Source organism: Miniopterus natalensis, chromosome 2 (genome assembly GCF_054644295.1).
Source record: "Miniopterus natalensis isolate mMinNat1 chromosome 2, mMinNat1.hap1, whole genome shotgun sequence".
In the NCBI taxonomy this organism is placed as follows: domain Eukaryota; kingdom Metazoa; phylum Chordata; class Mammalia; order Chiroptera; family Miniopteridae; genus Miniopterus; species Miniopterus natalensis.
The window spans coordinates 166047681-166075621 of NC_142082.1; the positions used below are offsets into that span (position 1 = coordinate 166047681).

General features: G+C 35.3%; 1 protein-coding gene across 1 annotated transcript; it reads right to left on the bottom strand.

The window, feature by feature from the left end:
- Nucleotides 1-1045: 1045 nt before the first annotated feature.
- On the bottom strand, nucleotides 1046-26741 carry LOC107543995 (uncharacterized). Its single transcript, XM_087813789.1, has 7 exons — nucleotides 26651-26741; nucleotides 25306-25407; nucleotides 20478-20576; nucleotides 19044-19256; nucleotides 16376-16465; nucleotides 3095-3209; nucleotides 1046-1265 (listed from the first exon to the last, which is right to left on the bottom strand). Exons 1-7 carry the CDS (start codon nucleotides 26739-26741, stop codon nucleotides 1046-1048), a joined length of 930 nt encoding a protein of 309 aa, XP_087669915.1.
- Between the last annotated feature and the right edge of the window lie 1200 nt (nucleotides 26742-27941).

The following is a 27941-nucleotide window of genomic DNA, read 5'->3' on the forward strand; positions in this document are numbered from 1 at the left end:
GTTCTTTTTATTTTTGTAGAATTACATTCCTGAGTTTCCAATGTCCCATGTCCTTTAGTCCAGTCATAGAAGAAGCTTAACTGGGGCTTTAGCAGAGCTAAAATCGGAACCAGTGTCCAGAGTTTCCATTCCATGTCTGCACACTCCAGCCCGGCATCAGGCTAGCTTAGTTAGTGTTTCCTGCTCCAGGTCATCTGTCCATTGCAACCGAGGTCAGCATGGCCATTGGCCATGTGGGCGAATGCAAGAGAGCCAAGAGCCAAGAGCCAATCACAACAGGAGAGTCAAGAGAGAGAACTCCTTTGTTTAGGGGATTATGTATTCCAAAATTTTCACTGGCTTGTAATGGCTCTGCCTGTTCTAGCCAATCCATGGTTCCCCAGGCTTGACTGACAAGCACCTTCCCTCACCACCACAACTCACTGTGTATGCATCTATCTTCCCTTTGTTGGACCCTTTCCACCAGTGTTTTGCAGGGAATGAGCCAGTGGTTCCCTGTGGAGTGTGAAATTGTAGCTTCCTGGTTAAGCTGTCCAAATGTCCATGCTTATAATGTCTGGCCTTCCCTTTGCACCTTTCCTTTTATTAATAAATAGCTGATTACAATGGATCACTTATTTGAGTGTGAGGGAAACAACATTGGGTAAAGTGAGAAGTTATCCATTCATAAGAGCCAGTGGCAACAGAGGCATTAGCTGATTCTATTAGGCCTCCTGGGTCTGAACTGACACGAATTCCAGGAGACCCAAAATATCACTGTGGCTGCCCAGTCAGAGCAGGTGCTTATGCAGATCAGGTGATCAATAGAGTTTTAGCTCTGACTACTCTCACAGTGGGTCCAGTTGGCCTCCAAACCCATCCTGTTACTTTCCTTATCTAGAATGCACAATTGGAAAAAATATGCTCAGCAGCTGGCAGAATCCCCACCTAGGTTCCCTGAGCTGTGCAGTGAGTGCTACTGTGGTGGGAAAGTCCAAGTCCAAGCTACTTTGCTGATCTATCTTGGGGATCCAGGTGGAAACAGCAGACCCACTACAGCTTCCTTTCATTGAGGGGCAGATAATTCTGGCTGAACCTCTTTGGATGGGGAAGGACTGTGAGTGCTGGGTTGAGGGGAAAGGAAGGGCTTTACCATGATGGCACAGACCTCCATCCCGGGTTTCTTGGTTCTCAGGATGAGGTTCATTGTCATAACGCTCTCATACTTCTTGCCTTTTAATGAGCCGCGCATTTGGTTCCACTCAAACCCTATGAACTGCCTGTATCTAGGAAATAGTAAATGAAAAGCAACACCGCATTCCTAGAGGGAATTTAGAGTTTATTCATCCTTTGAGGAAGTTAGGGGTGGTGAGTACCATCAACCTTCATTTATCTTGCCTATTTGGTTTGTGAAGAAGACACATGCATCTTGGAGAATGAAAATAGTTTATTGTAAGTTTAACTGGAGGGTTATTCTAAGTGTGGCTGCTCTACTAGCTTGGTTGCATTGCTTGAGCAAATTTATACCTTTCCTGGTAGCTGGTATAAAGCTATTAACACATTGTTTGTGGGTAGTTTTTATCGCGCGCTCTACAACCAGTCAACGTAAAATGTATAAATACGTTTCCCACATACAATGTGTTAATCTGGCAAATGCCTTTTTCTTCATTTATGTGAATAAAGCCAATCAGAAGCAGTTACTTTCAGCTGTCAAGGCCAATAACAGGCCTTTACTGTTTTACTCCAGGGGCATTTCAACTCTCAGAGACTATGTCATTATTTAGTTCACAGGAATTGTGGTCACCTTTTCCTTCCACAGATATCACACTGGTCCATTACATTGATGACTTTATGCAGATTGAACCTAATGACTAAGATGTAACAACCACTCTCAATTTATTGGTAATACATTTGTGTGTCAGAGGGTGGGGAATAAATTTTACAATTAGGGGCATTCTTGCTCAGTGAAATTTCTAGGGGTCCATTGCTACAGGGCTTATCAAGAAATTGATGATAAGATTATTTATTGTATCTGGGCACTCCTACAACCTAAAATGAGGCACCATGCCTAGTGAGGCTCTTTGGATTTTGGAGGCAACATATATCTCATCCCTGTGTTACTCAGGTGTATTTATTTTTAGCTAGAAATAAAAATTTTAGTATTGTCTATATTTTCTACTTAAAGCCATGTACAAAGTTGAAACTTTCAAGCGTAAATATATAACAAAAAGAGAAAATAGAGGGTGAGACAAAGTAGTGAGTACGTGAAACACAGTTTAGCTTTGTATTATTATTTATTAAGTATTGTATTATTTTCTGTACAAACAATGTGGGTTTGCCAATCTGGAAATTATTGATGCTCTTTGAAAATATAGTTTCAGTGTAATGGTAAAGAATGAATATAAAATATGAGTGAATACTATTGTGTGAATGACTGAAATACTATTGAGAAATAGAGAAAGCATATAGGTGCTTTCCAGGTTCTTTTACTCTAAGGCTTTACCTCCCTTTATTTGTAATATCCTTGCAACTAATCCTGTATCCCCATGTAATGAACTTGTATTAAATTGCTGAGGCTTTTTAATCTTATGTTAACCACTATTATCATAATTCTCTTCTTTACTCTAAATAAAAACAGTTGTAACCAATTGATAAAAAGCCAGGAGATAAATTAATTTACTGACTAGGGACCTCAACCAAGTGAGTCCTAGAACTTTCTAATCAAATATTTCCTTAATGCTTTTTAAAAATTTCATAATAGTATCTACTTCTATTAAATAAATGGAATCATGAAATTACATAGAGTCATAGTGCTCCATTTATTCCCATTCTGTAAGTTCTATATGGTAATGTACTAAAGTGGAAAAGACAGAACATTGAGCATAATAATAATTGAATTACAATAATGTCTTGGTTTCACAACGTGTTAAATACAACCTTAGGCATAAAACTTAAATTGTAAAGTTCAATTTCTTTTCAACTATGAGACTTAAAATGATAATCTATGCAAATCACAAGGTATATGTGAGACAAAAAGAAAATATATGATCATTTGTTTTTAATGTCAAGTGCTATACAAATGAAAATTTTTCATCAGCATCACTTTCTTCTCTACCTTTTGGTGTACTGTTTCAAAAGGGCAACATGGTAGAATTCCAGCAATAAAGGTGTAAAATTAGAGGTAGATCCTGGTTTCACATTATACATGAAGTTAAACTTCAGATTCAAATCTAAATGTAAAAATAAAAATAGCAATACTCTGAGAAAAGATGCAACATTAGCATTTTATTTCAAAGAACACATTACAACATAATACATGATAAACAAACTGGAGAATCACGGTTAATGTCTAAACATACAGAGAATGAAAACTTTTGTTTAGTGAATTCACTATTGTGCTATGGAAGTTTTTCAGGTCTTATTTCTTGTCTCGGCAGGTCCTTAGCAAAGTTTATAAACTTGACTTTTAAGCTTCCATCCTTAGTTCTGGTATAAACTTTAGATTGGCCTTGTAATCTTCTTTCTCATCAGTAATTCTTCACACTTTGTCTTCTACCTTTTTCTATTATTCTCTGCCTTATGAAAGTAGGAAGGGTATCTTGATTTAAGGACAAAAGACTAGGCTTTAAAATCAAAGCTAACAATGGAAAATATATTTTTTCTACATTCTCCCAGAGCCATGTTGTTTTGCCAGTTCACTAAAACTTGGCATCATTTTGAAAAAATCTGTTATCACTCAATTCCTTAGAAAAAGATCCTCATGCTGAACAGTTCTTCCAAGCTCCAGTAGAGAAGTCATGAATACAACAGAATATTTAGATTTATGTCTATGTGAAACCCATAAACCCCAACATAGGACTAAAAGGTGTAAAGCAGATAACTCAAGAATTTTAGAGTAAAATTTGTGAATTGCAATAGTTGTAAACGAAGAAATGAAAATTACAGATATAGTTTTCAGTGAAAAAAATGCAATTTTTTTCTGTAAAGCATATCCATAGTATAATATTTGACCTATTGACAATAAGATGTTCAATGGGAAATTTAAGTGCACACCTCTCTAAACCACAAAAAAGAAAAGGGAACTAACTGTTTTGCAGTCTCTTATGTTAAAATTTTGTGTTTTTCATGACCAAAAGAAAATTAATTTTTTTCACTTACTATATTTGAAAGCAATACAAATTTATTTGCAAAAATTTGTTTGCATAGGCCCCTTTAATTTAGTTTGAAGTATTCTTTTTTTCCCACTCTATTCTAAACTGCATGCATATTCTAAGGGGGAAATTTCTTTGAAAAACACTTGGTGTGAAAAAAGCAATTGAGTCATCAAAGACATTCTCTGTGCTAATCTCACCAAAGATTACAACAGTTTGAGCAAGTGTTTCCTCCGTCTTCAAAACATCATTCTATGAGAAACCGGAAGTATTTCCAAAGGATTCTACTAGGTCTGAGTGAGGCAAGCATACAGCAGACATAGTTCTGGACTGAGCTGAAACCCATGCTCTACACTTCCCATTTCTAAGAACTCAATAGTAGCAATCCAGATTATGCCTAGATGCTTGTTCATAATCAATAAACAGCTTGCCTAAACTGGTTAGATGATAGATAGGTAAAATTAAAATACCAAAAAAAAAAATCTTTTTTTTCTTGTTTATTTAGAAATTAAGAATAAGGTTTTTTGTGTTTTTTCTTTCTGCTGCTACTACTTTAAGAGATCACCACTCTGTATCTTCTCTCAAGCATTGGCCAAGTAATAATGTGACTGAAGTTTATTTTAATTGGTTACATGATTTTGATATGTTCCACTACCATTAAATCACCCATACTAGGTGTGAAGAATGATTAGGAATTAATCTGGCAAATATAAAATATAATATTAAAGTTGCAAGGAGAAGCACAGGCAAAGGCTCTGATGAAAGATATATATTTTGTGGGTTTAAGGAAAGTAAGCATTATAGATACTTATTTTATGAAGTACATAAAATATTTGTACACAGAATATTATGTATGTGGTACATAATAAACAACATTGGAGATATGTCTTTTTCCCCATATGATTGAGAGTTTTATATGGCAGATAGACACATAATGTTCTGGGAGAGGAGAAAAAGGCATGGAAGATACTAAAATTATTTTACACTAGAGTTGTATGGAAAGTAGGGAATAACTGAAAAAAGTTATAGAGGTGTGGGTTATCTTAAACTGATAGTTTACTAGACAAATAACATAAACAGATTAAGAGTAAAAGGATCACGCATTTAGATCATGCACATTTGGGCATAACTTCTATGTATTGATGTCATGGTGCATAACATACATAATTGGGCATAACTTCTATGTATTGATGTCATGGTGCATAATTAAAGACCTTATAGAAATGTGTTAAAAATTTGGCTATATCCAATGAAATGCATGAATTAGGGATTGGATATTTTCTGACTTTTTAAAAGAAAGATTAACCTAATAAATGGACATTAAGATGGAGGAGACATGGAAAACTGCATTATTAGTGGTGAGAAATGATTGGGACACAGAAGGAGCTAAAGTGGAGAATGTGACAGACATAGAAGAATAAAGTTTCCTTATTAGAAATTATTTGACTTTGGTAGGAGGAGGGTGAAATTAGGGTAGGAAATGTTTCCCATATTCCTCCACTGAAAAATGAGCTGTTGTATAATAAACTTGTCTGTATTGAGTTTGCTGTTGTTTTGGATTAATCAGAAAAAATTGCCCAGTTGGGAAGATGAAAATTTGCTCTGGAGTTGGGAGGGGACTGCTTGAAATAATGATGTGAGCTTTATCTACATGTGGGTAAGGGTTAATGTCTGCGCATTTGAAGAAAATGGCATGTGTGAGGGAAAAGAGGTCTGAAATAGAGCTTCAAGAAAACAAGTGGAGAGAACGAGCCCATAGAGGTAGAAAAGTAGTCAAAGAAGTTATAGGGCCACCACAAGTGAGGTTAAGAATGAGGGAATTTCAGAGGCATTCCTCACCTAAGTGTGAAATGTTCTAGAACTGAAAACTGTCTATTTAACTGGCAATTTTATGATCAACAGAGATCTTAAATATGACTCAAGTTCTCTAGAGTGCGTTGAAAAGTAATTTGAAGGTGAGAAAGTACATATAATAAATAAAATTACCATTAAGAAGCTTCTCTTATAATGAAAATTTTCTTATTGTGATAAGAAAATATGTAATTGCCTGTGTGCTTCACATTATGACTCCCAGAATATGTTATTCAGTGTCATTTTATCCACTGCTATGACTGAAGCTGCTAAAGAAAGTATTAACTTATTGTCTAAGTTTTTTTTCTTCCTCTGCTTTCACTTATATCATTCATTCTCTTTGACAATGCAACTTTCTAGACATATCTCTTATTCTGTACTAGACTGATTGTGATGGTTAATCTTATGTGTCAACTTGCCTGGGCTAAGGGATGTCCAGATAGCTAGAAAAAATTATTTCTGGCCCTGGCCAGTGTGGTTCAGTTGGTTGGAGTGACATCTGTACACCAAAAGGTCATGTGTTCGATTCCCTGCCAGGGCACATATCTATGCTGGGGGTTCGATTCCCAGTCTGGTTGCATATGGGTAGCAACTGATTGATGTTTCTCTTTCTCTCTCTTCTTCTCCCTTCATCTCTCTCTAAAATCAATAAAAACATAGCCTCAGTTGAGGATTAAAAAAAAATTATTTCTGGATATACCTGTGAAAGTATTTCCGGAAGAAATTAGCACTTGAGTCAGTAGAATGAAGAAAGAAAATCTACCTTCACCAATGGGGGCAAGCATCGTCCAATCCGTTGAGGGCCCCAACAGACCAAAGGAACAGACAGAGGAATGGCATTTTTCTCTCTTCTTGAGCTGGGACATCCATCTTCTGCCCTTGCACATCAGACCTACTGATTCTTGGGCCTTCAGAATCTGCGACTGATACCAATGGCCTGTACCCCTGTTCTCAGGCCTTTCTCCTGTGACTGGGACTTATACTATTGACTTCTCTGGTTTTCAGATTTGGACCAAATTACACCACTGCCTTCCTGAGTCTCCAGTTTGCAGCAGATTGTGGCATATCTCAGCCAATCCCCATAGCAAATCTCTTATCTACATATATCTTATTGCTTTTGTTTCTCAGCAAAACCCTAACACAGATCTTATCTACTCACCATTAATAACTTGTATGCTCCTATATTCTTGGCTGTTTTCTTTTTTAATTCTCCACTCTTACTATTTTAACCAGCACCTATTGTTCTATAATAATTCTAGCATCTTTTAAAGGGAGGCTATAACGTCTTTATCTTTGTATTCAAAGTGGCTTCCACAGAATTACTGTTTAGTATATTTTGTCAAATAAATATTTAATGAACATACATACTGATGGTTCAAAATTTATATCTTTAGACTTCTCTCTTCTCTCTCTGTGTGTGTGTGTGTGTGTGTGTGTGTCTCCTGTCATTCTCTATTTTCTGAGCTTTAATCTTATGTTTACATTCATGTGGTAAAAAACTAAACTCAATAGAATTTCTAACACAAATTCATCTCTCATGTGTTTCTTTTTTTATGAAATATATTACCATCCAGTCATTTAAATATAAAGTTGACTCTATTTTGAATTTCTTTTCCTACCACCTCTGATAAAACTGGAGTATATCAGATTGAGAAGGGAAGAATGCACATTGTACTATGACAGGCCAATTTGCAAAGAAAAACAACAAAAATGACAAGAATGGTGAAAAGATTACTTCTAGAGCATGGTGTGTATAATAGAAAAAGGAATTAGATGTGATGAAAAGAATAGAATAGAGTACAACCGAATAGAATTGATAGGATAGGAGAATAGAATAGAATAGAATAGAATAGAATAGAATAGAATAGAATAGAATAGAATAGAATAGAATAGAATAGAATAGAATAGAATAGAATAGAATAGAATAGAATAGAATAGAATAGAATAGAATAGAATAGAATAGAATAGAATATAGTAGAGTAGAAGGATAGGGTAGGGTAGGGTAGGGTACGGTAGGGTAGGGTAGGATAAAAAACAGCTAGTGAAGGCACTTTTTTACTATGGCAAGCAGATTGGACTAAAATCTTTAAGTAATTGAGAGATAAAAGAAATTTCTAAGCAAGAAGTTTACTATGTCATATTTGTCTTTCCTGATAGTGACTTTAGAAGTTCTATATCATTCACTGATAAGCTCTATAAATTAAAGTTATATCTGAGTCACTGAATTCACTCCATATTTTTTGACATGGCACAACTGCCTCTTAATACATCTCCTTGATGCCGATGTTAACCTCATTTTTGTTGTTGTCAGAGGTGTTGAAAAAAATCTTGGTGTTGTGATAGAAAACTTTGTTAATGGAAGTTCAGGAGAGGACAGGAAGAGAAGAATGAAAGGCAGCATGTATTTTCAACTCTAGAATTTTCCTGTGAAGGGCAGAAAAGAAATGATGCAATACTATAGAAGTACTAATACATGTTTTTATGTACCTGGGAATGATTTAGTAGAAAAGGAAATTTGATGATGTAAGGAGAGAGAGAAGAAAACTGCTATAATGATGCCCTGAGTAGGTAAAGGTGGATGGGGATGGCATACAGTAAGAAAGTGAAATGTTTGTCAGGGTCATGGATGGTGTGCCCATAGCAGATACACGAGGGCAGAATATGTGGACAATGATGCACATACTTTAAGAGCTATAGTGCTGGGAGTTCGTGGAAGTTTTAATTTTTGTATTTTTTTCAGTGAGAAAAGAAACAAGGTTATTAACTGAAAGTGAGGATAAGGAATGAAGTATTTGAGTTTTGAAGGGAAACTGTATGAAATAATTGGATAGGTGAGCTGATGAGTGAATAAGCTAGTGAGATTATAGATTTTGAGCAGCATTAAGACCTATTTGAGGTTAGCGGATATGGATTTGTCTAGTCACTATCAACTGCATGGGTGTAGGTGTGGGCTAGTCTAAGATTCACGGTAATTCTTGTTGGTGTGTTTCCAGTACAAGGAAGTGAAATAGAAGCAAGGGAGTTGAGAGTATATGTAAGGGGATGATTATAAACTGTTTACTAATTTAAATGGGTAATGAGGAGAGTGAGAATATGAGGCAGCAAGTAACAAAAGGGTAAAGGGCGGCTGAATAATAGGATCTGGCAAAGCAAACATTTCATGGAGTCAGAACAATGGAGGAAACGATTTGAAAATGTAGGAGGCTGAATTTAGAGCATGGGTCACTTCAAATTAAGATTATGGAGGGGTTCCTGGTATTAAAAATAATGAATTTTAGATAATGAACAAAAGGGTTAGTAGAATATATGAGAAGAAATGCAAGATTATCTAAGGTCAAAGAATTAAGTGTCTAGAATGTTGGAAGGCTGGTCTATATAGACAAACCACTAAACATTAAGGGAGTATTAGTGCTAGAGAGATTAACAGTGAGCTAATTTCTTCAAGAAATGAGGGAAATGACCAAGGACTGGAAGATGACTGAAATAGTGAGTGTTGAGTAATGGTTGTAGTTGTCTGAAGTCAAGAGTCAATGCTAGAAATTTTAGAGATGGAGGGAGGAAAGGTGGTCTGGAAACTGAAAAGAGAAAAAAAGAGAACTTTCAGGTTCACTAGTATGAGGGATGTGGTAAACAAAGCCACCAACACTTGAGATATCTGCAGGGAACCTAAAAGGGGAAGCAGATTTTAATTAAAGCAAGAAGGTAAAGGAAATGCTTAGTGAGTATTTGAATTTATAAAGCTTTTGGTGGTGAATAACAATGGTTTTCAGAAGGCAGAACAGCTAGATTTTTAGACTTTGACAGGGTTTTAGAGTCAGAATACATGCTCAGAGACTTATATATACACATTGCAAACTCTAGAGCAACCACTACAAAAATTTAAAAGGAGGAGTTATAGGTATTCTAAGAAAGGACAAAAATAAAATTATATAAAATGCTCAAATAGAACCAGAAAAGGCAGAAAAAAAGAGAGGAAAAAACCTAACTGGTTCAAAGAGTAAAAAAAAAAAAAAAAAAAAGATATAAGTATGGCAGATATTAATCCAACTATATCAATAAATACTTTAAATGTAAATGGCCTAAATACCTTAATTAAGGCCAGAGCTTTTCAGAGTGAATTAAAAAAAAAAATACAACTATATGTTGCCTACAAGAAACCACTTTAATTGTAAAGACACAGGTTAAATGTAAAGAGTAGAGAAAGATGATGCATCATTCTAACACCAATCAAAAGAAACCTGGAGTGGCTATATTAATTTCAGACAAAGCAGATTTTAGAACAAGAAAAATTATCAGGGATAAAGAGGGGTATTGCATAATGATAAAGCGGTCAGTTCTCTAAGAAGCTAAAACAATTTAAATGTGTCTGTACCTATCAATATAACATCAAATGATGAGAGGCAAAAACTGGTAGAACTAAAAGAGCGATTGCTTTAGAGTCCGCGGGAAAGGTGAAATGAGTGTAGTTATTCATAGCAAGCCCTTTTCAGCCACAACTGCTAGGCTGAGTTAATGCTAATAAGGTGACTTTTGGACATCCCCTAAAGGGGTGGGGTCTGGTTGCCAACAAGGGAACATTTAGACTATAAACACTGAAAGTCTGTCTGAATTTCCGTTTGGGTGAGGTGACGGCTCACCGAAGAACTCTCTGAAGACCCTTTAGACATTTGCTCCCACTGTGGCTGAGGCAACTCCTTGGGCGGTGGTGGTGTTGAAGCCAAGCAGGGGTCTGGAGTGGTAACCCTTGGAGCGGCTCAGACTGCCTGCTAACACTGGCATCTTCGCTCCCGGGCAACGTGCTCCAGCAACAGGAGACTTCCACTTTGTGCTGGCAGCTGGAAGTCAGCTGTTGGTTGGCCCCCTACTCTCTCAAGTGTGCCTCCTCCTGGAATAAAGAGGCACACCTCACCTCACAGTTCACACTTTATTCCTCTCATCTCCCTTTGCCTAGAACAATGGTGTGATTAATCTGTCATTGGTTGGGAGTATGTTCTTTCTTTATTTGGCTTATTAAGAGATATTATCCTGTATGCTTTGACTTACATAATTATTATAATTCTCACAGTGAACCTGTACTGAATAACTTGCGGGCAAAGGCAAAATCAATTTCTGGAGCCTAATTTTGCTGCCTCCACAAGACAAAACAAAAATGTCACACTGATTCTCTGAGGGCCTCGAGTGATAATATGCTTTTTACCACCAAACACAACTTCATCAATCCAGTCAATGAACCAAAGCATTATTTAAACTTTTAAAATCATGTGTCTTTGATGGAATATTGGACAAGCTCTTGACACTACAGTCATGCAATTTCTTTAGTTGAGTTAAAAAAAAAAAAAGATATCAAGCATACCACTGAACATATCCAAGCATCCTGACAGGAAGTAACAGCAAAAGGAAGTATGACAAGAACTTTTACCTCACTGTGAAAAGAATAATCTAAATTCAGTTCAAGAAGGAATAGCTGACCGTAGAAATGTTGACACTGCCATCATTTCAGAGTTTTGATATGCATTCAGAAGAATTTACTGAAGGAAATTTATTGACATAAGTAAGAAAAGTAGTTGTGATAAAGAAGGTTAAGGCACTTAAAGGAAGGGATGCCAGCCAAAAACTTCACATGAAAGGAGCTGTTAAAAATATTTCATGTCTTTGAGAGCACAAAAGATAAAATGTTAGAAGCTGGTCCCGACTTAGAAAGGAGTATGACAATTTGCTAAGACAATTTGCATGGAAAAGATGCTCAATCTGTTTAGTAAGTTGGACTACAGAAGAAGTTGTACCACTGTTCATGCTACTCTTAAAAAATGAAATCACTTTAATTCTCAATGTTGCTAATATTTCAAATGATAATGTAATAAGTAATGTTAATTTCACTATATATATGTATATATACTCAACAGAAAAAGAGTTTTTAATGTTTGGAGACAAAGGTTTTAAGGTCACAAAATTTTTCCTTTGATTCTGAGATTGCTTTTACATAGTTTCAGCTTACATGGTGATTTTTATGTCCTGTGGTATAATAAGCTATAAGTTTGCATTTACCTAGGATTAAAAATGTGGCATATCTACTTTGTCATCACAGATATTAACTACTAGAGTCATTAGATTTTTCCAATTATTTCATTTCCATTGCATACTTCACTGTTTCAGCACTTGAAACATTCATAAAGGGTCCAGACCTTTAAAAAAATAAATAAATAAAAATGAGTTGTATGCTTTATTTATCTTAAAAATGAGACAGTTACTTCATAAATCCAATCTGTTATATCCAAAACTTATTTTCCTTTCCTTGTTAGATTATTTCAGTTAAAAGAGAAGAAAGTGACAATAGCTGTGGCAATTCCTTATACCACTGTGAGAATTCACAAGAGCCCTCAACTGTCTAGGACTCCCAAATTACCTCTTGGTCTCCTGTTCTCAGTTTCACCCTAAGAGGTCATTGAGTAATCTTGGCTTGCCTAGGATACTTTGGATTTATGCCCAGTGTCTTGATGTAATTGTCAACAGTGTCTGCTCTCACTCTCAAAAGTGTTCTGGTTCAGAAAATAAAACATATGGTTACTCTGATTATAAGTCTCTTAAAACACTTGCACAATCATCCTTTAATAAAGTATGTCAGCTTATATTATCTACTTAAATGTCATGTAAAGTAGTAGAAACACAGCAGAATTTTCTTGGCTCCAAAGGGATAAGTCATTGTATATCGCACAGGGCAATACCCTTGACAGCGATTTGATTTTGCCTTTATACTTTCCATTCCTTAGTGCCCTAGGAAAGCAAGGAACAGTAATGTGAAAGGAAGGGCAGAGAAGTACAGGCAATCTTTTGAATTTCTACCTCCTAGGCTCTTTACTCCAAGAGTCTCCTTTATATGGAATAGATTTTTTGCTAACAAATAATAGTTGCTTGAGGTACAGACAAGTGCTCCCAGAATTTTTTGCCTTCTATTTTTCATCTTTGATCATATACGAAGGATGACTGTCAGATAAGTATATCCAAAATTAACATATCAGACATTTCTTTATTATTGACAAGATAGAAGAGACAGATTAACTCACAGGTCAAAATGCAAAATTCTGAAACATTCTCTGCCTTAGTTGTCATGGTGGGCATAGGATTCCGCTTCATCCCAGAGACAGGTGAAGGAAGACATGTAATGAACAGCTATATACAAAAGAAACATTAGTTGCTGCTCCTTTGTACCACTGAGAGCTAATTCAAGTACAACAGAACTAGGCTCATGTCATCAAAATTCCACTCAACAGTGATTTCACTTCTTGGTTCCCTGTCCCCTTTCCCACAGTGAGAATTTAAAACCTTCTTTATTCTCAGGTTTCCTACTTAACACCATCACAGTCTTAACATTCATCAGAGGATAAGCAAAAACAGAAGGTATCAGATGAAGTCCCCCAAATACTACCATATCTACCTACATCAGTAGGGGTTCTAATTTTCTTCTCTGCATTCACTGTGGAATGGGTTCCCATCCATTCAAGACTGGCCTCTCCAATGAGAACCTCTGCTCTTTTCCAACTTACTACCTCCCTCTCTCCTACTCTTTTAATCTTTCCCTCTTCATTGGGCCCTACCCTGAAGTAAGTAATAATGTCTTTAAAACTCTCCTGACATCATGAATTTTCTTTAGTGATATAAAAGGCAACATCTTCCATTAACCTCAAAGATTCTAAAGAGAAAACCTGGAGCTTAAGCTTTATTTTATTGCTTCTCCCTCATTCAGATTTTAAGCCACCTCTATTCTCTTTGAACTGTACCTTTCATTTTTTAATCTATGAAACATCACAATTACAGTAAACTAACCATTTGCAGGATTCTTGATTTAGTGGGAGTCACCTTAGAGAAAAGCTTCTGTAAGATGTATGAAGGCAGGGCTTATTATTACATCCCTAGAATTTAGTCTATGTTGCAGAGCTTCGTAAGCACAAGAAACATTTGTTTGAAAAATAATAAAATGTTATCAATCTTTAGCCCACACAGTTTCATTTATAATACTGTTGCCAGAGTTGCCCTTTAATTGTTAACTAACACTTTTGTTTTTAGATATATCCTGGGCTTTGAAAATAAGCAGACTCAAATTTGAGCCTGCATTGTGGTGCTTGTCACTCATGTGGCCTTAAGAAATTTACTTAATTCTCTATGAACTTTAGTTTCCTGGTCTGAAACTTATGGGTCATAGTACGTATATCACAGACTGTTTTAAGGTTAAATAAAACATTAGGTTAAAAGGTCTTTTCCAGTTTTTGTGGCTCACTATAGGTATATAATACACAGTACTTGTCACCATTTGTGCATTATATAATCTTTTTGAGGTGTTTCCACTGTTGACTACATTATTTTTGAAACTCCTCCTTTTTTTAATTTAATCATCAGCCCCTATTGGGTCATGCCTTCTTTTCACTCCCTATTTCTTCAATCACTTATTCTTAAACACTTGTGCTAGTTTTCCTATTTTCCATGGTGTGGATATGTAGGGTTCTATCCTGTGGCACCTCCTTTTCTCAATATACCAGTTCATTTTGGATGTTGTCACCCAGTCTATTGGTTTTTTAATTAACCAAAATTCTTCCTTACCAGGCTCAAATTACCCTTGATGGTGGGGATCAGAACTTTATTCATCTGGTATTCTCAATGAAAAGAACATGGTAATCACTGATAAATGTTTGATAAGTCATTAATGTTTAGTAAAATTACAAGTGGATAATTTTTTTTTTTAATTCTCCATTATGTTCAACTCCCATTCACCTCCAAGCTCAATTACATTTTATGTTCATGTGATTCTCACAAGCACCATAAACTTGACATATTAAAGTTTACACTCAATATCGGTTCCAAACATAAAAATTATTTTCTTGTGTATAAATTCAAGATAGAAAACTTAAAATTATCAGAGTTTGCTCCCTTTCCTTCATACCTCATATCTAATTTGGTTTAGTCTAAAACAATTTTATTTTGCCCGGCCAGTGTGGCCCAGTAGTTGAGCATCAACCCATGAACCAGGAGGTCATAGTTTGATTCCCGGTCAGGGCACATGCCTGGGTTATGGGCTTGATCCCCAGTGGGAGCTGAGCAGGAGGCAGCCGATCAAACATCTCTCTCTCTACCTCTCCCTTCCTCTCTCTGATATCAATAAAAAAACATATAAAATAATTTTATCCCTTAATTTTTCTTAATTCCTTAACTATTTCTTAATTTTTTACCTGATTGAGATGTTCCCTTAATACAGTAAATTATCAAAATAATATGTTAAAACAATGAAATGTCTCCCCTTTGACATTCTAAGTACAACCTTTCCTTATAGAAAAAAAGAGCATAATTTTTTAAAATCAAGCTATTGAAGAAACCTTGTATTTCAGCCAGGCTTAAAGTGTTCTCTATATCACAAATGGATATATAATGTGTAAGACACACTTTCTACCTTAAGGAGCTAAAAGTCTAGCAGAACAGATATATTTATAGCTGTTGATGTAATGATGCGAGAATATGAAAAAGAAAGCCACAAAGTGAGCTTGCTGTGATGGAAGAAAAATTTCCAAAGAAGCAATAAAGTTGAAACTTGAAAACTGAGTTGAATTAATAAAGTTCAAAAGGGACAAAATAATAATTCGAGTAATAAAATCATAAAGGGCAAAAATCCCAGAGACATGAACCTCATTCAAGTTAATGCTGATAACAAGATCTATTGGGTTGGAGCATGCTGCAGCAAATTAAAAAAATAGATTGTGTTGGATAGTAAGGGTTTTAGCATTCCACAATTAGGAGTTTGGCTTTTTTTCCTACTCTCAAAGATTAATAAAAACAATAGCAAAATAATCATGAGCATTACAGTAACTTTATCTGATTTCTCTGTATTTTATCATTAATAACACTAAGTAGGGTTGTAACAGGTGAAAATAAGATACACTGTAGATTATTTATATGATTATACCAAGTGGATTATAGTCAAGACTATAATTTTTCATCAGTGTACAACAACTCTTAGGGGGAAGAGAATCCCATGATTTAACTTGCATCAATGTTCCCTTAAAATATGCCTCACAACTGAAAATAAGTCATTATTCTCTCCTTTCTTGTTCTACAAGAACCAACAATCATAGGGAACAAGAAATATATATTCATAACTTACCTGTTGTGATGTGTTTCATGGACTGGTAACTATAATAATTGTATATCCTTGCTATTTGAACCTATGGTATAGGAATTCTCCAGTGACTCCACTCAGAGGGAGGTGGCACACATAAAAGGTATAAAGGCCATTTATTAGGAACAGCCAAGATTAATGCTGTCACTTAAATTCTTCTTATCTGTACCTTAACAATACCAATAAATTTCTGTGGACATGCCAGAAATCGTAACACAGACCTGAGTTAAGTTACAATTTTTCACTTCACATCTCAGGGGGAAGAGACTCCTTTCCTTATTTTCATGTTGTGTGCATGACTTTGTACATGAGCAACATCTGAGGTCTGAAAAACAAATGAGGAAAGTCTTTGATATTGGTACACACATATGCATAAAATGTACTTACAGCCTGGCCAGTGTGGCTCAGAGGTTGAGCATCGACCTAGGATCCAGGAGATCGCAGTTCAAATCCCCGTCAGGGCACATGCCTGGGTTGCGGGCTCGATCCCCAGGTGGGGGCGTGCAGGAGGCAGCCGATCAATGACTCTCTCTCATCATTGATGTTTCTATCTCTCTCTCCCTCTCCCTTCCTATCTCTGAAATCAATAAAGATATATATTTTTTAATATTTTTTAAATGTATGTACAGATATGCAATCAATAAGCATATATATCAGAATTTCCAAACATCTACATTATATATCGAAGTGATTAACAGAGGTTATAGATTGAATGAGATGATTGCTTAAAATATGAGAGAAGGAAGAGAATGTGATCTGAAATAAAATGGGATTTGAATCTGAAACAGTCTTAGAAAAAGAATCATAGATATAGAGGAAGAAAAATGATGAAGGGATTATTAAAAGCACTCAGAGAAAACTTCAGTAGTTTTGGATTGCTGCAATGAGACCCTAGGCCATCTCTAATCTGCTATATTTTCTACAGAAACCTCATCACCTCACTGTTTCCAGTGATGTTTCTATAAGAACTTGCTTTAAATTATCCAATGTTTTTCCATTGCTTTCAGGTTAAAATTCAAACCCTCTCCATTATCTACAGGAACCCCAATGACACTCCAATTTTATTTCTTATTAGCCTTATTTTGAATACCTTGAATTTCTCCTGAGATTGTCATGTTATTGCTCATCAATTTTATTTCAATATGCCTTCCCTCCCAGCATTGAATATTGAACCCCTATCCAGTCGGGACTATTTCCTCCAATTATATTGTTTCTCACATTATATATTTATGTTTGTGTGCACTTATTACACTGAGGTATAATTATCTTTTTACTCGTCTGTTTTTCCTCTTGTATTGCTAGTTATTCAAGATGAAGAATTGTTAAACTTTTTCAGAACAGTTGGTATTCTCAGGGTCTCTTCCCAAGTACTAGGCTTTTTTTTTTTTAAATGAAAGGGAAGAAAGGAAAGACTGAAGAATGGAAAGAAGAGAAATCAGTGAGAGGGTAAAGGATTTTCAGCAGAGGAAAGAACATGGTTCCTCTCTGAAGAAATTGAAAACACCTTCCAGCAAAGCCTAGGTTTCTGCTATGACTATTAGTGCCACCCTTTATATCCAGCTTCATTTGAAAAGAAAAGTTGTCTGTTCATACTTTCCTCCTTGGTCATCCACCCTTAAATGTCCAGATAGATTTCTCACCTCCAGAGAGGTCTAACGGAGAACCCATCATCTTTTAATAGCAGTAGAGCCAACTCAAATCAGCCATCCCTTTCCTTCTTAAGTCTGAACAGAGAAGCAAGAACTATAAGGCATGTTAGAGCACCAGCATATGAGAGAGAATTCTCACGATAAAAGAAAAGAAGAAAAACAAAACACAAACCTGTCCACACACCCCCCCCCCCCGCCATAAAAAAATTAGGAAAGACAAGAGTCATCTTTTAAGACTCCTCTGATTAATATACCTACGCAACTCTAAAAGTAAAAACAGGGTGCTATAAAAAACAACTCTCAAGAATCACATAAGGTTTTATCAGGTTGAAAAATATGATTGACAAAATAATAATCAATAGAAAGATTGAAAAATAGAGTTTAGAAAATCTATAGTAAAAAAAATAAAGATAGAAAATACAAAAAAGAAGAGACAATCAACAAATCTTAACATCTAAAGCAAAGAAGTCATGAGCAGAACAGAGGAAATGAAAGAGAAAAACATAAACTTATTTTATTTTTAGCATATATTTATTTTATTAAATAGCACATATTTAGTAATAGCACACATTTTCCCTAAATTTGAAAGACATAAACTTTCATTTTGAGAAGGCCCACAGAGTACACAGCCAATAAATGATTAGAAAACACTTATACCCAGAATGCCTTAAAACTTCAGCTACCCAAAATGAAGAAAATATTTTAAAAGCTAAAGTCAGGTCAGGTTATTTTACTGAATGAAAATCACACTGGGAACAGACTTCGTATTAACAACATTGTTTCCTAGTGACAATGGAGCAATTTTTTCCATATTCTTGAAGAGACTCCTTTTAACCTTCAAATTTATACCTAGCCAAATAAAGGCCTTCTCAGACATACATGTATACAGAACATTTATTTCCTATGTAACCAGCTAAAGTCCATTAAAATGGGAGTGTAAATAAATGGGAATGTGAAAGAAAGAAGAAGAAGAAAGGATTCAAGAAAACTGAATCTAATCAGAGAGAGAGAGAGAGAGAAAGAGAGAGAGAAACCCATTTGATAAAAGTAGTAAACAACATATAAAGAAACTCAGTCAAGAAAGACAAAAGGTGGTTTTTTTACAGAAGAATTTATAAATGGTTATCATATTTCCATGATTTTTTTAAATTTCAAAAACATTTCTAGATTTTAAACCCAGTGAAAAGGCTGGGGAAAATGAGAGCGCCCTAAGTTACTGATGAAACTCTGAAACAGATAAATGATTTCACTTACCATTCTTCTCCTTCATTAAGTCTTTATAGCATTTTGACATAGAGTTGTTCCACTGCTTTAATGTGTCTTCTAACATATTTTTGAAAACAGTGTGCTCACTTGAGACATTTTTATACATATCCATGTATAAGGTGATAGTTCTCTCCAGCTGTTCCAGGGCGCTTGGTTGCCCGTCATAAGCTGTACTGTTGCTGAAGGAGAGTTGGTGGTAATCTATAATTCATGGCAGGAGGTCCATTAGACTTCAACGCAAAGTCTTCCAATAAATTATATTAATATAATAGCTATCTAACAACTTAATGGAAAACATAGTAAAATGATAGCTGCATACATGTAGAACACCAGCCTTACATACTTTTAATATTAAAATTAATTGAGATAAAAATGATTTAAGTCACCCAATGGAGCACTAGTTCCTTGTTTAAGGAAATGCCCAGATGCATTTAAATGCAAAACAAAATGGATCCATGTAAAGCAGAGATTTCGAAATAAAGATGGTGTGATTCATTATTTAGTTTATAAAAATGCAGATCACACTTTTGAGACTGGGAGGCATCATAGTATATTGCTAAGCCCATATATTACGAATTTGAGTTTCTTGAATAGATATAACTGTAATTTAAACGCCAGCCTCAGAATTGAAGGAAAAAAATAGGAAGACGGGGATCATGTCTTCAAAAACTTCAGAAGATCCAGGAAGCTTCATAATTTATTTTGTGTATTATCACAGTATAATCTAGCTTTTCTTGATAGGCTGATGTTAGTTTACCTGGCAGCGCTGCAAATTAATAAAATCTTTAGTTTTTAATTTAAGTTTTATGAGGATTAAATGAGATCAAAATCAGCAAGAATGAGCATTCAAGAAATGTTGGCAATTATTGTAATAATTGTCCTCTATTTCTTCAGGATGTCTTTGTACTCACTTTTGTAGGAGGGAAGGAAGGGGGGAGAACATTTCCCACTAGCATCTAGCCTGGGAAGAGACACTCCCATAATATGGAGTGTTTTAAAAAGTCTTTTAATTCTCAAATAAATAATTAGTGAATATTTAAAGAAATAAATTATTGCAGGGGTTGAGAAAGCATTCAAAGAGAAGAAAACATGATCAATATAGTAAAGGATAGAAACATGAAAGAAAGGCAAAGGGATGTTAAAACCATAAAGTGTAAAATAAAATGTTGGATATATGACCAAATATTCTTCACTGGTCACTTAATGTCCGCAGAGAATGTAAAAAGCACTTTGGGCATGGTGACCCTGGAAATTGAGGAAAAACGTAACTATAAGATATGGTTGTGGTAAAGATTAAAAGAGATTGCTTGTGAAGAGCTTGAGATAACATTAATACTCAAAATATTAAGTAATATAATATCAGAATAATGCAATGTGCCTGATAAAACCAAGGAACAGCCTCAGAGAAAAGTGGAAACTTACTCATTAAGATCAGGGTTCCCAGTGCAGCCAGCACTATCAAGTTCAGCATCAGGAAAACGAAAGCAACAGGGCCCCATAATTTTGATGGAACGTACTGTCCTATGAAGAAGCATGAATTCAGGAAAATGACATGAAGAACTCTTTTTTTAAAAAGAATATGTCATTTATTGATTTTAGAGAGAGAAGAACATTGATGAGATAGAGAAACACGGATAGGCCGCCTCATGCACGCCCCTACTCCCCCCGCCCCTCCCCGCCACTGTAACCCAGCTATGTGCCCTGATGGGGAATCGAACTAGCTACCTCTTGGGGCAACGGACAGCCACACGGGCCAGGACCCTGGTTTATATTTTAGCAGTCTTTGTTTTCCCCCCTCCTACCTTCCTAATCTGGCTTTCATTGGTCTACCTTCCCAACTCCATGTAATCAGTATTGACCACCTGCTGGAGATTCTTCCTTACTTTTCCACACTAGTATTGAAATATATTATTTAATCCAATTTTCTACCAATTCTCTGGTGATTGATCTTTTCAAGTATTCTCTTTAATATGTTACTAGAAAATCACCTATTTCCCTTAGATTTTTAAATTTATTGCCATAAAGTTGCATAGATGAAACTTATATCTACTCTTCCAGTTTATGACTATATTTTAACACTTATTCCTAATATCTCATAATTTTGCTTTCACCATATTTCCTTAATTTGTCTATTGGGTTCCTTTTAATGAAACCAGTCTTCAGATTAAATTTTGTTTTAAACAATTTTCTATTTCTAATTTAAGCTTTTAAATTCATTGGTTCTCTCTTAATTTATTTTGATTAATATTTGTATTAAGTTCGGTTAGTCTTTCTTCTCTGATAATGAAAGATTGCGGGTGATAAACCTTTTTCTTTAATAACTCTAGCTGTTTTCAAAAAGAAATATTTTCTTTTGCATTACATTATAAATATCTGTAATTTCATTTGTTTTGTTTGTTTTGATCAAAATATTATTAGGAATATATCTTTATCTAAGTATTTAAGATTATTTGGGTTATCCCAATATTATTATTTCTAATTTTATAGTATTATAATCAGAAAGATATAGGTCTATTAATTTCTAAAAATTTAATATTTGGTAGGTTTTTTAAAAATAAATTACCAACTCTTTGTTCTAAAGATACACTATCTTAAGAATTTGCAATCATATAAGATATGTGTTTATCTCTATAAAATAAGTGTATTAATTTAATTATCAAATCATTTATTTCAAATTTATCAGATTTTTTGCTAGGTATTCTATAGTAACAAAAGTAGCATATCAAAGACTCTGAGTTAAATTTATTTCTAATAAAATCTCCTATAATGTTTGCTTTATATATCTGCCTCATTTTTTGGTGCATATAGGTTTATGGTTTTTATATTGACTTCATGAATTATATATTTAATTATTACTTAACATACTTTTTTCCTGATTTAATCTAGACTTGATATTTATTTGATTTTTTTTCCTTAGTAATTTAGAAGTTTTACTTATATATTTTTCTTCTAATACCAGTTACTAGCCCTTAGACACATATTTCTCTTTTATGCTATGAAATAAGACACCAACCTTACTCCTTCCACCAGTGCCCTAATAATTCACTGCTTCTGAATTATAATAATATAATATTAATATATAATTATCAATCTCACTGTCCAGCCTGAACCTTTATAATATCTTTATTCCCTCATCTATTCTCTCCCTGACCTTAGGTTTTAATGAGAGAACTTAGTAAAATTTGTTCTAGACTATTACAGATTGTCTCTTGTAATATATTTATTCCATTGTAAAAGTAATTTAGCACTCACTATTATAATTTTATTGTAATCATCCCATCATCAGCTACTACTTTCTAATTGCCTCTAAACTTTCCCTTATTTTATTAGGTTTTATTAAATCTTGTTTCTAGAAATTTTGTTGAATATTTTTCTCAGATAGAGTGTGTGATTTTTATTTTATTTTATTTAGAGTGGATGAATTATATCTTTTCTGAATTTGTTATGAATAAATGACAATTTTTTTCTCCATATTTATTCAGTATTAGAGAGTATCCAATTGTATTTTAATCATTTCTTTGTTTATAACTGTTCTTTTTGTTCTTTATGGAATCTTATTTACATATTAGATCACTTGGCTTTATTATCGAAGTCCATCATGATTTTTATCTCTTTAATTTAAATAATTTTTTCTGTATAATCTTCCAGGACAATCAACTTGGGCGTCAATGATCTTCACCCTTTCTTTCAGCTCACCCACTAAAATTATCACAATGGAAGTCATGTTATTCCAATTTAAAGCTTTACAAAGCCATAATTTAATATCTTAAATGATGTTGTTATGTTGTTTGTTTACTCTGATTATCTTTCTCTTCCAGGAGCTATTTGGGGTCTTTGGCTTTTTCTCCCTCCTCTGGCCTCTGAGTCCCCTAAAATCAGCAGCTATTGTTACTTGTTTTGTCTTAGTTTTATTTACTCTTGTGTTTGAAATCAACCTTTGGAGTACTTTAAGAAGCATTAAGCCTATGTGTGATGTAAAGCACGTGTCTGTCACTGTGTCAATGGCATACCAGATGACAAGCTGTTAATTCCATGTCCCATGAAAAAAAACACCTGGTTCGATGTCCTCTCAGATGCAAGGTCTATCACACTCTATGATTTAGGATTACAGAGGACCTGTTTTGCATGCATGTTTAGTTTGGATACTAATCCTCTGAGGCCAGAAAGATAAACAAGTCCTCCTGACACCACACAAGAATGATGGCGCCACCTTTCCTCTGTGGAGTGCAATAATATCAAGAGACTTGGCCCTTGTCGTGAACTACAGATAGCTGAATCTTCCCCTAAAGTTTCTGTTCTATAAATCTCTTAACTAGTACAGAAGTAAGCAAATGCATCATCTCTTCTCCTCATTGGAACCCCATAAGAGTTTTGGACACATACATACATTCAGTGTTCTGCCTGTGCTAGTCCATTCAGGGGAGGTATTTGATAACAGGAAATGAGGGGAAAAGACAGAATAACAGTGCATTTGGGAGGACTGAAATGGTGATTAAACAGCTGGAATTAATTGCTATAGATAGATCTCATTCCTTTTCCTTGGTTTTCTCTAAAAACTCTAATACCATGTAGAAAGAAGGCATAGATTCATGATAAGAGAAAGGAAACCAAGGAAATGGAATTTTGGAAAGATCAAAGACAAAAAAAGCTACTAGTAATTTTGTGGACCCTTAGAAAATGAACCAAAGTCAGAGTTGAGGAAACAAAAGAAGCAAGCTGATTCTCAAGATCACACCAAAGTTCCATGAATTGGCGATATCTAGTACTTCCTATGTGGAGGTATAAGTGACCTGAACACTGAAAATGTATCTAAAAATCTATGTAAGATACAGGTAGACTCCCCTCATTCTGTATTTTCTCCCCCACGTCAACCCCTTCTCTTATCCATGCTCATAACACACTGCCTGAGGCAGTGTATTACAGGATTCATCTCCAGAGCAATTAACTGGCCAAGAGGGGGAAAAACCCCTACAAATATTGACAATGAGTTTTCCAGTGAACTGCCCCAGTCCATGAAGGCGACAATTTAACAAACCCATCTCTCATTCACTGGGGTCCCACAAATTTGATTTGGGGTCATATTCTCAAATGGGTACAGGCAACCAAGAGTCACCAGATATTTGAAGAAAACTGGCAACATGAAAGACTGAAGAAAAAATGAAACACAGACAAGAGGAGTTTCAGGGAAGCAAAGATCACATAATGAGAAAACTTCAAACGTTCTGTAAATACATGTGGAAAACAGTTTCATATAAAGTTAAACATACCCGAATCCAAGCTAGAATTCTTACTTCTAGGCTGATATTTACCTAATAAAATTTCTAGAAAATGTCTACACAAAGACGGCACATTAAAGCAGCTTTATTTATACGAGCCCCAAACTGGAAGTGACTAAAATATCTACCTACAGGTGAACAGATAAATATTGTGGCATATCCATGCAATGGACTACTACTCAGCAATGAAAAGGAATTAACTACTGATCCACATAGCATGGATGAATCTCAAAAACATTATGCTTATGAAAGAAGACAGTAACGTAGCTTATATGTTCTTTGAATCCATTTATATAAAATTCTAGACCAGGCAGAATAGCCCAGGAAGGCAGAAAGTAAGTCATTGATTATCTGCTGCTAAGATTGGTGATGATGATGGTGGGGATAACTTGGAAAGCACACAGGTGCCTTTTGGGTGGTGGTATATAGGTATATATTTGTTAAGTACAATGCACTATATGTTAAAAGTGATTTAAATTACTTCAATAAAGTAACTGAAATTATACTTCTATAAAGTCGACTTAAAAATAAATTTTTAAAAAAACTATCAGAGAGATACAATTTTCCATACACACATAAGACAGAATGTTATAAAAGAAGCTTTTAGAAAACAAGAATTTGTTGAAATAAAATAATACTAAGAACCCATTTCTAGAAAGGAAAATTAAAAGGCCATTTAAGAAGATCATCCATGAATTATAACAAAAGGATAAAATGATAAAAAAAGGGGGGGAAGGGAATAAAAAAATGAAGTTTAATATTATAAAAATAAGAAAAATTCAGAAAAGGTAGATGGAGAAGATAATAAAAAAAGAGATGGTTTCCCGTAACTGAAGGACATGCGTTTACCGCCACGTGTTTATCTTCCGTACCTCACTTGCTGAAGCTTTTCTTATTTTAGAAGAAAGCCCCTCACGGTCAGGCCCAGCGTCTCCGCCCGCGCTCGAGCCCGGCCGTGGCCCCTGACGCCTCACCTGCGGCCGCCCTGCTCCCCGCCGCCGCAGCGGGGCGCTCGGGGTCCCTCGCCTCGCTCCCAGCGCCCTGGTCCAGCTCCGCTTCTGGCACTTCATGGTTTTCTTTGCAGGGGGGAAAAAGTAAAAGTGTTTTAAGAAACCACTCGTCTTCTTTTTTCTTCCTAACTATCCAGATGGTCCCAGTGTTTCTGGCTTGATTCTGATGATAGATTTTTTTTATTTTTATTTTTAAATAGACAAACTTTTTGTGAACCTTCACAAAAGTGAAATTCAAGCTGTCTACCCAGATGTGTGTAAAAGAATAAAATTCTTATAAAATAATTTTAGTAACAGCTGTTGATTATTAGGAAATAATATTGGGAACACAAGTTGCCTCTCTAGTTTTTATAAGCTCCTGAAGTCAGTTGCCTATGAGATTGATTGGATGGTGATGCCCTAATACCTCTCCCTAGATACTTACAGTGCCTTTATCCAGCATCATAGAGAAGATGAGTCTATTTGGGAAATTTGTCTCTAAAACATAATCTATCAACCTGATACTTAAAATTCTATAATCAGATTTGTTTATACAGAGTGCTTTTTCTTCATCATTTGAATGTAAAATACTTTGGGCTAAATTAGTAAATTAAAAATTCCACATATTTATAGAATATATAATTTTATATTAAGATCAAAAGGACTTAAAATATGCAAAAGTATTAAAATATGTAAATAACAAATTATAAATAACAAAAATAGTCTCAGGAATGCACAAGAAACCATGTATCCCATAGCAATAAAGACAAATATGATCTTGATGTTTTCCAAAATCATCTTCCTACTGCTTCATTGTTATCTCTAACTTTCTAGGGACTGGATTGCTGAATAAAACAGACTGCAATTATGTGAACCGGAATTATATTATGTTGAGATAAGGAACCTTCAGTCTTATTCCTTCCTGGAAAGAAAGGTTTACAACATCCCTGAGTAGAGAAGTGGTCCTATGAGTCTCATAGCATATGTCTATTTTATATCTTTTAGCAGTTAAATACAAATCTTGGAGAGTTATTCTCATGCTATTACTGTTTTTCCTTCCCCAAATAGCCTATAATCTCTAAAAAATATAAGAAATGCTATTGTGGTGACCCCAGGATTTCCAGAGGCTTAGGACACAGCCTTTTTTTTACACACAATAATAATCTTACAAACTAAATACGACAGACAAAACTAGGCTCTGGCATAGCGACTTCACTATGAACCAGCACTCCATAACTGATCTTAACAGCCTTGAGTTGAAGACAGGAGAATCCACCAGTAAGGTGGATAATCTCCTCTGGTCTGTCTGATCCTGGAGGGAGGATCTTACCTGTTCTCTTGAGACTGCAGCACTCCTGGAGTTGCACTGACTTAGAAGGATTTGGAAATTTGAGAGTCGCGTAAGTCACTTCCTCAGGCATCACTGGACAAATAAAGCACGATCCGGTCACTCCGTGTGCTGTGCTGCCCACTGAAGTTCACAGGAGCTGTTGTCTCTGGGTGATCTCTGCACGCAGGGACTAAGCTGAGTGAACTACCTCTCTAGAAACCAAGCAAAAAAATAGTGTCAAAAACAGAACTGTTACTTCTGCACGCATCTTATCTCCCCTTTTCTAACTTCCTCCAGTAAAACACCAAGTTGAAGAAATGGTTTTAGGAGAAAAATGTGGGTTTTAAACATAAACAATCACTTCCTTTTTAAATCTGTGGGAAAACCGAAGGGATCTCCAGACTTGAGAGTACCCTGCAGAAATACAAACACAAGCATATTTACTTCTCATATGTAAAGTTGTTAATTACATTGTGCCTGTGAGAGCAGTGTCATAATTGCATTTACTACTTAACCTACTACTAACTCCCAGAAAACCACAGGTGAGTTAGTGCTCACCAAAATTTTTTTCCTCCCTTTTTACTTCCCTTTTTTCTTGGATTGAAGAGAGCCCTGAGAAATTAAAAGCAGGATATTAATGAACAATACAAAATCAAGAAAAAAATAGTACTAAGAGAAAGCAGAGAAAAAAACGGGAGGCTACTAAGAATTCCGGTAATTAGATACCCACCCCCTCCCTCCAGCCCCCAACAACACACACAAAGCAGCCATTGGAAAAAAGGGGGATACACTTGAAAGTGACAATTCTTTCTTTGGAGTGTACCCAGCAGGTTAGGATCTGAACTCTACTTACTTGAATTCTGGGAGGAAGGTAGGGTCTGTATTTATATCAACAGAAGAGTGCAGAGTTGAAACAGGGAGGACTGCCTTGCTCATGGTCAAGATTAGTCAGTGAAGAGCATGCTCACCATGTCTTGAATATCTAGCATAGTCACAACCGTATGACACATGTTCCATCAGTATCTGTAAATGGATAAATTATTAATGCATTCATAAATAATCACAGTAATGCTCAGTGGAAAGCAACCGTTAAATATTATTATTAATAAAAACACCTGTATTGACTTTCAAGAAAGACTGGGCACTGTGCAATAGGCTGACAGAGCCACCTCCCACAGAATTAAAAACAAAGGACTATGAGGAGTGAATTTAGGAAGATTATGTTATGATAATTGACACAAGGAAAAAGACATTACCTTGTACTATAGAGTTGGAAACATTTTAAAAACAG